The 15,303-nt window shown below is 35.0% G+C and overlaps 1 protein-coding gene and 1 long non-coding RNA gene across 2 annotated transcripts; both read left to right on the forward strand.

Moving 5' to 3' along the window:
• Positions 1-547: 547 nt before the first annotated feature.
• Positions 548-7,882, forward strand: LOC139129205 (limbic system-associated membrane protein-like). Its single transcript, XM_070694844.1, has 4 exons — positions 548-570; positions 6,470-6,687; positions 7,085-7,393; positions 7,731-7,882. Exons 1-4 carry the CDS (start codon positions 548-550, stop codon positions 7,880-7,882), a joined length of 702 nt encoding a protein of 233 aa, XP_070550945.1.
• Positions 7,883-9,590: 1,708 nt separating this feature from the next.
• Positions 9,591-14,494, forward strand: LOC139126220 (uncharacterized). The gene is made up of 7 exons (XR_011550494.1): positions 9,591-9,650; positions 10,254-10,309; positions 10,591-10,639; positions 11,031-11,080; positions 11,428-11,476; positions 11,859-11,908; positions 13,260-14,494. It is a non-coding gene; the product is annotated as an uncharacterized lncRNA (long non-coding RNA).
• Positions 14,495-15,303: the final 809 nt, after the last annotated feature.

A 15,303-nucleotide genomic window follows, 5' to 3' on the forward strand; every position in this document is an offset into this window, starting at 1 on the left:
GAGAGAGAGAAAGAGACAGACAGACAGACAGACAGACAGACAGACAGACAGACAGAGAGTAACGTAGCTTATGTACGATCATAATCAGTGTTCTTGCATAATAGGAAGTGACCACTTCTTTATTAGGAATGAAGTAAATTGCGTCTTCGTGATGGCCTTGTAAGGAACACATTACTAACGATTTCTGTTTGTTTTTGATTGCTTTATACATGAAATCACAGCAAGCGGGCCGTTGTGTGTCGTCACTCCATCGACGTTCGTGATTGAGGACGAGGAAGTGACTTTGACATGCGCTGTAGAGAAAGGCGTTCCACCGGGTGAGCTGGTGTGGTACAGAGAAGGCGTGGCGGTATCGAGGGATGGGGCATCTACAACACATGAACTCAGTTTGGTATTTACGAGGGAAGACAACGGCACATCCTTCACCTGCACACTTGAAGACGACACCCTGTCGGCACAAACTGACGACTTGATGACATGCGCAGACGATGTCGTCATCATTGTGCAGTGTGAGTAAGGCTGGTCGAACTAAGCTGATTTTGACGTGATGGCTCTCAGCGTTTTTATACCGTGAGCTCACTTGAATCAAGTTGCCGTTAATCAACGGCGTTACTGTAAAGGTACCAAAGAAATGAGAGATAAAGTTGGTATATCGGATTCTTTACAATTCAATGATATGCAAATGAAGTAATGATATCGACGCATGTGATGGAATGATAGGTGTCAAATGTCACTTCAGCGTACTAAACAGCAGGGTATGTCGACTTTTAGAGCTGTCAAAAGTACGTATTGCACACGTAAAAAATGGATACAAAAAGCCTAATAAAATGTCAATTGTCATTTGTATCCTTCCTGCCTAGGGGAAGGTATGTGTATTTGACGAATACTGTTTCAGAAAATATCGGACAACAAAAAAAAAGAACAGACTACAAAACGCATACAATGATTGCGATGATACCGAGACCGCCCAAAGACGGCCACGTGTTAGCCATTGGTGTTTGTTTCTTGTTTGTCTTCATAGCTGTTTTCATTTTTTCATTCAAAAAATTTAGTCTCTACCTAGCAATTTTTAATAATGTCATAACGTTTATTTCGTTTGACGTTGTATTAAAATTGCACCTACCAGTTTAATGTCATAATTTGTAACGTTGTGAGTATTTTATTGACATAAACAGATAAGTGCACCGTTTCCATGACAGTACAACCAGTATATAAACACCGTGAGAGTGTGACGACGTAACTATTCATTGCTCATCACATGACGGGTACTAGTCCAGTCAATCTAAGCCAAAAAGGGGTAAACCTAGGACTAATTGCAACAGAAATTATTTCTTCACCATGCATTTTGGAAAGGTCCTAGAAATAACATACTAAAAGTATAATAAATCTAGGGGGTGCAACAGTGCCTAATTTGCATAAATGTAAGGAGGCTCATTGGTATAAAATTGTCGCTGATAGACGGTTTCTACTGAAAATATGTGGCTAAACATGCTTTTGATCAGGGTTTTTTTGGCTTATTTGCCTCCTTTTTGGTCTAGGCAATCTTGTTGAAAATATTTTGTCGTCATACAAATATTCCTCATTTGCATAAATCCAATATGGCCGCCACAACACTTCACTTTTCTTAGTTTTTCTCGAATTAATAACTATTTTTAAGCTACTACTGACAGCAATAGAATATTTTTTCACATTGTATTTTAGACAAGTCCTAGAATAACATACTAAAAGCCTAGTACAATCTAGAATTGTAAACAGTGCCTAATTTGCATAGATGTAAAAAGATTATGGGTACAAACTAAGTGCTGATAGAATGTTTCTGCTAAAAATAATTGGCTAAACATGATATGTTATGCAGGTTTTTGGCTTATTTGCCTTGTTTTTGGTTTAGGTAATGTTGATGAAAATATCTTGTCGTCATAGAAATATTCCTCATTTGCATAAATCCAATATGGCCGCCACAACCTTCACTTTCTTTGTATTTTTCCAAATTAATAACTATTTTTAAGCTACTTCTGACAGCAATAGAATTATTTATCCACTTGTATTTCAGAGAAGTCCTACAATGACATACTAAAAGCCTCGTACAATCTAGAAATGTAAACAATGCCTAATTTGCATATATGTAAAAAGATTATGGGTACAAACTAAGTGCTAATAGAATGTTTCTGCTAAAAATAATTGGCTAAACATGATATGTTATGCAGGTTTTTGGCTTATTTGCCTTGTTTTTGGTTTAGGTAATGTTGATGGAAATATCTAGTCTTCATAGAAATATTCCTAATTTGCATAAATCCAATATGGCCGCCACAACCTTCACTTTTCTTTGTATTTTTCCAAATTAATAACTATTTTTATGCTACTTCTGACTGCAATAGAATTATTTATCCACTGTGTATTTCAGAGAAGCCCTACAATGACATACTAAAAGCCTCGTACAATCTAGAAATGTAAACAATGCCTAATTTGCATATATGTAAAAAGATTATGGTTACAAACTAGGTGCTAATAGCATGTTGCTACTAAAACAATTGGCTAAACATGATATGTGCGGATTTTGGGCTTATTTGCCTTGTTTTTGGTTCAGGCAATGTTGATTAAAATATTTTGTCGTCATAGAAATATTCCTCATTTGCATAAATCCAATATGGCCGCCACAACACTTCGTTTTTCTTTGTATGTCCCTAATTAATAACTATATAAGCTACTTCTGACTGCAATAGAATTAAATTTTCTTTGTGTATTTTAGAGAGGTCCTAAAATGACATACTAAAAGTCCAATACAAGCTAAGATTTATAACATTACCTTATTTGTATAGATATAAACGGATAATAGGAGCAATACATTCACTGATAAAAGAAATATGCATATTGAATTGAGAAAAATGCGACATTATGTTCAAGTATTGTATGCATTTATTTTAATTTTTGTCCAGGCAATATTTTTGAATACATTTTATCGCCCGAGAAATATTCCTAATTTGCCTAAATCAAGTATGGCTGCCACTGCATTTCACTTAAAAATTATATATTTAATCTACACAACAAGTAGTTTTTGTTTCCACTCTGTATTGAATGTATAGAATGGCAAACAAAATGACTGTTAAGAGGGGAGACAGTGCATAATTTGAATAAATATAAAACTTAGAAAAGGGAACAAAATCGTTGCTGTTAATAGATTTCTTAAAAATATATTCAGCAAATTGATATTTAATTCAAGCAATTTCATTATTTAATGTACTTTTTGTGTTTCTAGGCAATGCATAAAATCATTTAAGATTCCTCATTTTACATAACTGCAATGTGCCCCTCCTACCACTTTACTTTTCCCTTTTTTGACCTATAGTATAAATGACTATATATAATGTTAAAAAACAACGGAGATCATTAGAACTAAATTTTAGTAGGGTCATGGAAGTTTAATATCGCAAGTTTAAAGGCCTGTGTTGGCACCAGATTTTCTCATCAGAAAATTTACCCACCAGATTACAATTTCAATGGAAAACAAAAGGCTCTTACACCTCAATCATTCTCTTACAGACTAGAACAAAGGCGATCCCAGGGATCGCGAAAAGTGCATTTAATGAAGTTGTGCATAAGACAGCTAATTTACCTAAATGCTAAATGGGTCATAGATGCTATACAAACCTGGTGCTGATAATCTGTTTACGAAAGTGATTTAAGAGATAAGCTGACATTGTAATGACTATGTAACATCATTTTCTTGTTTTTAGTTCAGGGAATGCTTTCAAATATATCTTACAGCGATAAAAAAATTCTTATTTGCATTTGTCCAATAAGTCAACCATGTCACTTCCTTTTTCTAATTAGAACATGAATTATTTCTTCACCTTAAATACTTAAAAGGTCCAAGAATGGTATATTCAAAGCCTAATACAATCTACATTGTGCAAAGGACTAATTTTAAAAGATTTTATAGGAAATGCCTACACTGTACTAAATGTAATAATTGAAACTTGAAAGGTTTTACAATATCGTAAAGAGAGATTTGAAGTTTTTACTAACATTGCTAAATATATTTTACCTAATTTTGAGCGATTCCTCATGTGCATAAATCATATATGATGATCATTAAAATAATTGTCTTTAATTTTTCAAATTGACGTCAACTTATTTTAATTAATTATGTTATCAGTAAAATGAGAAGTTACATTAAGAGACACTACTTGTTTCAGTTATTTAATACTTTAAATTCTTCCTATCGAAAGATGTCCATTTTATAACTTGAATGAACATTTTGCTCAGTACAAAGAAATTGACATGGTTATTTATTTTCTGTGTATTTTAACTCATTTTAATGATTATATACTAATAGGGCCTACAGAATGAAAAGCCCTGTAAAAATAAACAATGATTGATTCGTATAGTTCATTTCAATTATCTAGAGAATTTGCATAATGTCAATAACATTGGGAACTTACTGGAAGATTTGGATTTTCTTAATGCATACCAAAATGCTTGGCCAAATAACCAACACTTTGTACTAAGGGAGGCTGAAGAAAATTTGTGTTTCAGCTCTATTTTCTTTTATTTCACCCTTACCCGTATTACTAATATAGATTAAGTGTGGATAAAATGTAATTAAAGACCAGGTTGTGTGGTCACTGGTAAATCAGATATACTTTTGACTGTGTGCAACTTGCCTGTTTAATGCCACATACAGAAATTTATGATAATAATGATAAATAAATTATAATGATCATGATGATATAGAGGTACAATTGTTATACTATACTGCCAATTATCATGAAATATGGATTAAGAAAGCTGTTCCTTTATCAGCTGAAAGACATTACAATAATCAAAGGACACTGCATTTCTCAAAATTTTGAAATTTCTTGAAGACAACAATTGAAAATTAATATAAAGTCATATAGTGGACTAAAGAGAGAGATTTCCTGTTAAATCTTACCGTACACAGCCATAGCATTTGAGGAAAAACTGAAAAAATCTGTTTACTGAATCATGATAATCTAAATCACTGGTAAAAGTAAATCTAGATACTTTTCATAATGTTACATGGTCTAGCTGCTCTTTCAAATTTTCATGACCGTGAAACAAGAAAACCAAGATGTGAAGGAATTTGCATCACAGAAGCTGCCGTTAACGAGTTTATCAATTAGGATATCAAATTTTGACATCAAATTATCATCCTGTATTTTTAACCTTGTGGAAGTCTCACCTCAGATTGGCCAGACTCTCAATTCCTTGAGTGATCGATCTTATTGGTAATAATACAAAAGTCCAATAATCTGCAAATGGGAAGTCCATTACATAACAGCCCATGAGTGATACTTGCACATCTAAGATCTGATATGATACGCAGTACAATTATATCATCCTATGCTTCACATCTTTTCATTGAGTTATCCTTCCCCATACTTATGGGTTCTACAATGAACTGCAGCAGCATGAATAACCCCGACAGAAAGCAAAACTAGACTTTCTGTTGTCAACGAAAGGATTCTGGCTGTAAACAAATGAACCACCTAGAGGAAGATGTAAACAGAGAGGAAGAGGAAGAAATTTTGATATCATAATGACCATCATAATAATTGTCATCACCACTACCATCATGGTGATTCAAATGATGTTCGTATTTATACTAATGATAGTTTAATAATGAGAAGGATGATTCACAGGCACAACTGTTAGGTGTGGTGAACCATTTATTAGTAACTGAATATTTCCATCGTCATTGAAGATAATGACCAAAAGCATAAAATATTCCTTCAAAAATTTTACGGCAATCGAACATGTTGTAGGAGAAAATGACTTAAAATGACAATTGATGTCAAAAACTTGATTTTTTATGAATAACCTTATCATTGTAAAAGAAAGAAGAATATCCAAAGAAAGATTCTGATTCGTTTTATTTAAACAGTAATTCTCTGAAACTCTTCTCTTTATTCATTACATTTCTGAATAACCAGAAAATGTCAATGGAAGCTATTGTAGGCTTATTGTATACAGAAGACCGTTTGTGTCAATTATGCAAATTAAGCATTTTGTATTAAAATATGCAAATTATGCATGCAAATTAGGTCAACCTCTTTTGTTTTAGGTAATTCTTGCAAAACCTTAACAATTTCATAGGGAAAAAAATTGTTTAAATATGAGCTTAAACATTCATTTTGTCTGAAATAGTGGAAAAACTGTGAATATATGCAAATTACTTAATTTGCATATTCTTTATTGTTCAAGACATTTAGAAAATAACTTATTGAACCTTACTAAATTGTGTTGCAATGAAAAAAGTCACTTGAATTCAGTTTACATGTCCAAAATGTGAGTATAGCAGTCATTTTAAAGGCGATATATAGCTAATTTGAATATATGCAAATTTAACCAATTTGCACCCCTTATATTTTTCTATACTTTTAATATGTCATTAGTGAGACCTTTCCAAAGGTCATGGTGAAGAAATAATTTCTGTTGCAATTAGTCCTAGGTTAAACCCTAAATTGACTGGACTATACCTTGACCCCTACAAGATTGGTTTAACCTTTAACAGCGAAGAGGTCATTGAGGTGTACGGGACAGAGATAAATCATACGATTGAAAACATTTTACGGTCGCAGAGTGGTACGTACGAGTGTTTTGCCGTTACAAGGTTTTACGATAACAGTGAACAACGAAGTTCGGCACAACACGACATCATTGTTAATTGTAAGTTAAACCTAACTCATTCCTGAGAGAGAGAGAGAGAGAGAGAGAGAGAGAGAGAGAGAGAGAGAGAGAGAGAGAGAGAGAGAGAGAGAGAGAGAGAGAGAGAGAGTTTATGCTTGGTAATTTTATTTATATTTTGAGTGAAAACCATTAAGAACGAACATATACTATTCAAAGGAGATCCGTCTAAGGATTTAAAGTGAGGAAATAATTACCCTCTACCTAAACGGAAATGTCAATTTGGACTTTGTTTCAACCAAGCCTGCCTTAATTAATAGCGAAATGCTTTAAAATGACTCACTTTCAATGCTGGAGAATGTATTATAGTTGTTTTAATTTATATTTATTCGAGTAATTTATTCAACTAGTGTTGATTTCTCTTCCGCTCTGACAATAGATCCAGCGTCAGTCACCCACGTGGGTAAAACTGAACACAAGGTGGAAATTGGCAATAGCGCCGTATTGAAATGCGCCGCTGATGGGGTTCCACAGCCGTCGATAACGTGGTATGACGGCGCGAGCGACGTCATTCAGGAAGGAGACGACGACAACTTACAGGTTGCCATCGTCGGAGACGGAACCGTGGTAAACAGCTCCCTCACTCTCACACTTGCAACCGAGTCATATTATGGCACTTACACGTGCGAAGCTTTCAATTTTAACCAGTCTGGTGATTCTCAAACCTTCATTGTCACGCGAAATAAGGGTAAGACATACGTTTGTTTTGTCTGCTTTCTTAAAGCTAACGGAAATTAGAGTTCCCCTTCATCCTAAAACTTACCACACATGAAATTTATGATACTTTCTCTCTTTAATTATCCTTAATTATAAGTATTGTAATTTCAATTTGATTTCGATTTTACCCTCAGTTTACCTTTTACCAGCCTGATTTTACTTTGTATGTGCTCACTTTTATTTGTCAGCTGTTATCCCGAAGAAGGCAAATTGTGTGTTGCCGAAACGTCGGTATATTTTAAATAAAGATCGTTAGAAGACAAGAGTGCTGGTTGAACTGCCTCCTTTATAAATTTGCTTAATTATAGTTACAGATGATCCTGTCAGCCTTGGCCTTGTACTCGGTGTCGTAGGTGGCGTCATTTTGGTTACCCTCGTGTCTTTGGTGATTTTGTACCTGGTAATAATTAAGAAGAAACACGGAGGAAGCAAAGTTCAGGACTCGCCTAGAGGTAATTAAATGCTAAGCTTTGAAAAAAAAATGTTTGTATGAAACGTACGGTGTTCTAAATGTTTCGTCGATAGTCAACTACCGAAAACCTTGGTTAATATTTTCAGGAGTGTTATGTATGTTCAAGAAATAAGGAACAATTTTTTTCGTTTCCCTGGAGTACATTGTCTTGACTTTCCAAAATCCAGTCAGCGGCAATAGCAAATCCCTCAGGACGCTATAGTGACACATTAAATCGGATTTTTGGACATTAACATTAGAAGCTGTCAAAAACATTTGCCAAACGGGAATGTAGAATAGGAGAATACGCCAAATATTATACACGTGTAAATCAACAACAAGTTTTGTCTGAATAGAAATCCCCCAAGGTGTATCAGACGAGCTTCATCATGATGATGCGGTAGAGCATGCGCAGACGGAAACACAAGTTACCTCCAGTCGATTCGATGCGGATGAAGTAGACGGTAATTGTGGAAAAGGATTAACAATACTTGACGGAGATCATCCAAATTACCAATGTACAGGTAAATTGGAACAAAGTTTGAAAACATATTACTAACAGGGAGAGTTGTAAATAGCATGTGTGTTGTGCTAAATTACATTATCTGAAAAAATCTCCGATCGACTAAAATCTTTTTGCCTGTTTACGCGCATTGATGCTAAAGACCATCTAATTAATACTTCAGTCACACACTGAATGTACTTCTTGATGGATTCACCAAGCGGAAATCAAGGCTTGTATTTTTTCTGCGTATCAGTTTAAAGTAGAACGCGCCAGAACAGATATAGTCTGCTGTAAATTTCTACAATCATTTTCTGTTCTACCAAGTGTCAAGGTCCATTTTAAACCTTTTTGAGAAAGAAAAACTTTTATCGGCTTAGTTTTTTTCGAAAATCCAAAATTTACTCCCCCCTAGTGTTAACACAGTTTCATGCAGGAAAGTTTGAGCAAATGTGTTTAAGTCTTTCACTTTCGAGGCGCATAGTAACTTAACACACGTGATAACACCGCCCCAATGATATTCTGGAGCCAATGTAGATGTTTAACGACAAAAACTTGAACCCGACAGCCAAAGGTATTGAAGCTGATTATTACCGTCTATTAATTGTAATGTTACATTCCATTATCGTTCAGCTGAAATATAACTTTTGTCCTACTTTAAAATATCCAGCAGAACCAGAGGCTGCTAGGCAACAAAGACGCAAACGACGCAAAAAACACAAACGAAAGGTAAGTGTTGCCCGTTGGCAATTGTCAACGCTTTAAATCGTTTGTTGGTTTGTTATTTAACCCTGGAAACCTGAAATTAAATGAACTTTAAGCTGTTTCTTTTACTGGTGAGTTTTAGTTTTATTTCATTTTTACGTTTCCATAGGTAATAATACTTTGTCGGTGCCTGTAATTCGTATTTCCCTTTGTGCATGAAAAATAAACGCACCATGCATGGTTTTCACATCTGGATACATTGCCGCTATTGGTGCAACAAACGTTGATAAGATGCATTCGTTTGCGAATTTTGCATGATAAAGGCTCGTTTCAGAAATGTTGGTTCGGCTAAAACATTTCTTTAATCCCCGACATGATAGCTAGGTTTTATTCACCTGTAAATAACTGTCATACTTTTAAGTTTTTATATCGCCAGCTATGCACATAATGTTCCCACCAACACAAGTAAAAATCGTCCATGTTGCTCTTGGTCCGTAATATCATATACTTTTTGTTTTCAGGGTTCAAACAGAGCGTACGACAGTGCAAAAACCATTCCAGTTCCCCTTGGTAAATACACAGTACATCTATTCATTTCGTTTTATTCATGTTTGTCATTTGTGGCTATAGCTTAAAGGGAAACGGTCGTCGGAACTACGCCTGTGCGAGTGTCTTGTATCCAAACAAGATATTTCGTGCACGATGTCTTGCTGCATCTCATCATCAAAGCTGCAACATTAAAATTATGCAATGTAGATTATGACAGACATTGTTTTTTATGTTCATCAATCACCATCGTCCCTTGGATGCTGTGTCTACATTGGTGGTATGGGTTCAATACGATCTTAGATCGCTGTTCCGACGACTGTATCCCTTTAATGATAATTTTGGCTTTTATATAATGCCTTACAAGACGAGTAGATCCGACAAGCGAAGCTGAAACAGTGTTATTCTCATTATAATAAATACGTAGGAATGAATTTTTGTGAGTTACTACAAAGTTATTAGTGGCTTTTCAAAGATATGAATCATACTACACATCGATTTCAATATGTTGCCACACTTTGATTTACCCAAATTTCAACACTTGTGTCAGGTCAACTCATAGTAGTGAATTTTGTTTTTGTTTTTTTGGGTTTTTTTTCTTTTCGCTTTTTCTCGTTTACCCTGCAGATGGCAGCATACCTCACGCTGAAGACGATCATGATGGAAGTGAGCATGCACAAGATGTGAGTTTTTTCAATTCGGCCAGTTAAAGAAAATTCTTTGCTTGCCGTCCTTTGAATTAAAAAAAAATAACTACCAAACTACTAACAAACACAGACAAAAAGCACAAGTGTACTGACATAAGGTCATTTTTATGGTTTATTTTGGACAAATATTTTTTTTATTCGTAATAGTTTAAAATTGTATATATTTTCTTCATTTTCTCTGAAAACCTACCAGCACGCGGACGGCAAATGTTTGTTCTTGTACAGGGACCGTAATATCATATACTGTTTGTTTTCAGGGTTCAAACAGAGCGAACGAAAGTGAGAAAACCGCTTCTCCTCCCCTTGGTAAATACGCAGTACATCTATTCAGTTCATCCTATTTATGTTTGTCATGTGTTGCTAGCTTAATGATAATTTTGGCAATTAGATAATAATTTAATAATAATGTACGACAAAGCGACGAGTAGATACGACAAGCGAAAGTGAAACAATGTTGTTCTCATGAACTATAAATACCTAGGAATAGATTTTTTTCTAGTTACTACAAAGTTGTTTGTGCACTTTTTAAGAGATGAATTATACTACACATCGATGTCAAGATCATGCCAAATTTGATTTACCAAACAGTCTTCAGTTGTGTCAGTATATCTATACTGTATCATGAGGTCAGCTCATAGTAGTCAATTTGTTTTTGCTTTTTATTGTTTTTTGTTGTTTTTTCTCGTATACCCTGCAGATGGCAGCATACCTCACGCTGAAGACGATGGAAGTGAACAGGCACAAGATGTGAGTTTTTCTATTCGGCCATTTAAAGAAAATTATTTGTTTGCCGTCCTTTAATTTTGGAAAAAACCGTCCTTTAATTTTGGAAAAAAAAACCGTACCAGCCAGCAAGGGAAAAGATCAAACACAGACAAAAAACACAAGTGTATTAACATAAGCTCATTTTTATAAGGTTTATTTTTGACAAATAATTGTTTTATTTTTAATAGTGTTAGTGTATATTTTTTCTTCATTTTCTCCGAAAATGCAGAAAACATATACAAAAAACATATACCTTCGCGTACGCAAAGGGCAAATGTTTGCTCTCGTACAGCGACAATAATACCATGTTTTGTTTTTTTGTTTTTTAGGGTTCTTACAGAGCGTACGAAAGTGTAAATCCCGCTTCTCCTCCCCATGGTAAATACACAGTACATCTATTCAGTTCGTTTTATTTATGTTTGTCATGTGTCGCTAGCTTAATGATAATTTTGGCAATTAGATAATGACTTAATAACAACGAACGACAAAACGGCAAGTAGATACGACAAGCGAAGGTGAAACTGTTCTTCTTGGAATTATAAATACCTAGGAATGGAACTTTTTTTCTAGTAACTACAAAGTTATTTGTGGCCTTTCGGAGAGGTGAATTATACTACACATTGGTATCAATCAAAATGTTGCCAAATTTGATTTACCCAACATTCCACATGTGTGTAAGGATATCCATACTGTATCAAGAGGTCAGTTCATAGTATAACATTTTATTGTTTTCTTGTCTTTTTTTTCATTTACCTTGCAGATGGCAGCATACCTCACGCAGAAGACGATGGAAGTAAACATGCACAAGATGTAAGTTTTGAAATTTGGCCATTTAAAGAAAATTCTTTGTTTGCCGTCCTTGGATTTTTGAAAAACCTATACTAGCCAGCCAGAGGAAAAGAACAAGCACAGACAAAAAACACAAGTGTTTGAACATAAGTTCATTTTTTGTTTCTTTTGGAAAAATATTAGTTTTATTTGTAATAGTGTTAACATTTGTGTTTGCTTTCTCCATTTTCTCTGTAAACCTACATGTACCAACACGCGGACGGTTAACAACGAATTTAAAACGCCATGTCATTGTTCCAAATTTCTTTCTCGTCTTGTTTGATTTTTACTAGCTTTTGAGAACGGGTAGAGTCAAATATCGTTGAAACTCAATTTTAATGACCGTACGCAAAAACATCATGCATATGACCACACTTTTGACGAGAACCAGAGAATACTAGATAGATTATAAGAGTAGCATAAGCGTTCAACTGTTTTGTCAATAGTATTTCCCTGGTCTTTATATAGGAACAATTTGAGTGCTATTTTGTTGCTAGGTAACAAAAACTCTTCCTCGATTTCGACTACGTACGTTGATCAACGCAAACAGTGTCACAATTATTTTTTGCTTAATATTTGGGAAAACAAATATGAAAAAAAATATTCAACAAGTCTTGACAATGCGTAAGATGAAACAGCAAATCTGAACATTGATGTTAACGTTTTTACGACACTCGTGGTCTCGCATCGAAAGCCAAATGTTCATTGCAAAGAAAATCCACTATACATGCAAGTAGGTAGTCAGGGTGTACCCGTGGCTAGATATGAGATGTAGTGCGACCTTTTCGGCTCGGTAACGTCAATGCATGCCACTCTCTTGAGCAGAGTGTACCAAGACCCAGAAAGGAATTATTTTGTCGACAGGTAATCGATTAATCCTACCGGACTAGAAAAGAATAATAGCATTTCAATAGAAAGAATTTCCTAGTGACATGAAAGTGTGAAGGGAGACAGAAGACAGAACGTAGCGAAAAATTTGCGACAAAATGCATGAACGCCCTTCTCAGGATGCACCCGTCAAATTCCGTCGCTGCGGGCGAAAACCTGCGGGTAGTACTATAAAGTTAAGGTTGATCGAACCAAGATTTCCATCTGATATTACTACAGTGAGAAAATGTTAAAATCAAGATAACCACTGCCAGTGATCAAGATTAATATTTCGTTTTGTGTCGTTGAATCCAGTGAGCACAAAAGACAGACAGTTACCCAAACAGGCCTGTCGAAAGATCCACTAATATCGCTCTCAGATGTATGGGATAGTTAGCAAACATCAATCAATTAGCAAATAACATCCATGGATCGATAACGTGTTTGTTTTCTCTTTTCTCTACAGTTTAATTTTCCCGTAATATTTCAGACGTGATGAAGACTGAATAAACGCAATGAAATCGACACGCCCTTCTGCGACCTGTTTGAGTGCAACTACCACAACTGAATGAAATTACACTACAATCCTATGGTTGCAATTATAAGATACACTACACGGGTACACAAATGAAGATGGTATATGGTGCGTGAAGAACAATATATTTTGGTTTTAAACAGAATTGCTCATAATTCAGACGACAGTCGGAATTTATACGAACACAAAAATTAGTCATGATAGTTTTTCTTGGAAGTTATTTTTTTACATATAGCTTTTTGCTTTCTTATTGATAAAAAAAATCATGGTTATCTGCATTGTTGGAAGTTGTTTGAGAAAGTTTGTGTTTTACATTTAATCATTAAAATGTATATATCGAAGGTAACATCCGTCCAAAAAATATATATATATATTTATTTTGGATTATTTTTTTCGTCAATTTTATTGTAGGAGCACAGTGTTACTTATTGAGTTATAAGGACTTTTTTAAAACACAAAGAAAAACAGATAAAAACATGGAGAAAGCCATCCAATACTTATTTACTCAGGTGAAATTTAAACAACAACTATTATTCACTGAATATTTCCTTTCGATTTATCGTTACAGTAGTGTGCATTAAACTTGCCCTAAGAAATTTCTATTTGACTTTTCAAAGGCTTTGTCAGACGACACTTACATTGAAAATGCATTTTAAATGTTTTAGAAATATGTCTATCGCCTATTTTTATCCTCTACATTTTCACAAGTGTTTTATCTCCCTTTGGTCGATCAGTATTTTATTGTGACGATTGCTAGATGCATGAATTTCGTTTGAGATTTGCCAGAACACGTCATGTGATGAGAAAATAGATACGTCTAGTCCATAGGGTATTTTTGAAAGATTTTTTCCTTAGGGAAATAGTTTTCGGCCAAATTTGGAAGATTGCCCGGTCGCGTGACTATACGCGTATTGTCGTCTGCAGCTTTGAAACAATTTTGGGTGACAAAAACGTGATGAGCGCCTGGGGTGAGCGACGAGCCTCTCTCTAAAACAATTTTAATTCCAACAGCGGTGGAACTTGCTCAGCCCATCGTTGACAAAGATTCAAGTGCTAGTTATGTTAGGATGTTTTAGTGACGAAATTGGTGCTACTGTTACCACAGCTTTGGAGAAATCGCCCTGCAAACTTGTTACAATGGGTTAACACATTAAAAACTATAACATAAAAGAACATAAGCGTGTCGAGTGTTCTTATAAAACACACAGTTTGCCACTCTCAGTACGGTCTTCGACATATGATTTACCTGAAAGTAATATTAGTAACTTTTTTCACCAAGAAAATGAATTTATAACGTCGTTTTGTTTGAATTGGCTCTGTATGTTTTATCATATTTGTGTCGCGTTGCCCCCATGCATGTAAATAGACAATATCTTTTGCATTTCACTGTTTTGTCTGCATTGTTTGTGAGTTATTTTGAAAACATAGCGCCCTTCTCGCACTATGCGCTTATCACGGCCAATTTTGTCGAAGATAGAGGAATTAAGCTTTTGAGCGCCGAAGCCAATTTTTGCCGCCTTTATAAAATACACCCCAGTCAATTTGTTTTTGATTTCTGCCAACATTTTGATAAGAAACTGTAGTCAGTGAAATTAAATGTCCATTTAGTCCAAAATTATCAAAAGAATCCAGAAAATTCATAAAAATTGGTAAAATGTTGCATTCAAGTTTTGGTGGGCAAAATTACAGCACTCAAAGGGTTTAGAGAATATGAACACAAATAAAAACATTTTCGTTTCAAATGAGTGTTAACTTTCAATTGGCTGCTGATCGCAAGGGTCAGCTACCTAAACGTAAAATGAGCCTTGGAGACTGCTGTAGATTTTTTAAGTAACTCACTAATGATATCATGGGCTTAATTTGTGCTTGCGCGATAGAGTTAAGACAGGGATGGCTGTAGACTGGACCCCGAGTCCACTGGCCGTTCTCGGCAGCAGTTACTGGCTGGCCAACGCGTTCACCCCACGACCTACGC

The sequence above is a fragment of the Ptychodera flava genome, chromosome 3 (genome assembly GCF_041260155.1).
Source record: "Ptychodera flava strain L36383 chromosome 3, AS_Pfla_20210202, whole genome shotgun sequence".
In the NCBI taxonomy this organism is placed as follows: Eukaryota; Metazoa; Hemichordata; class Enteropneusta; family Ptychoderidae; genus Ptychodera; species Ptychodera flava.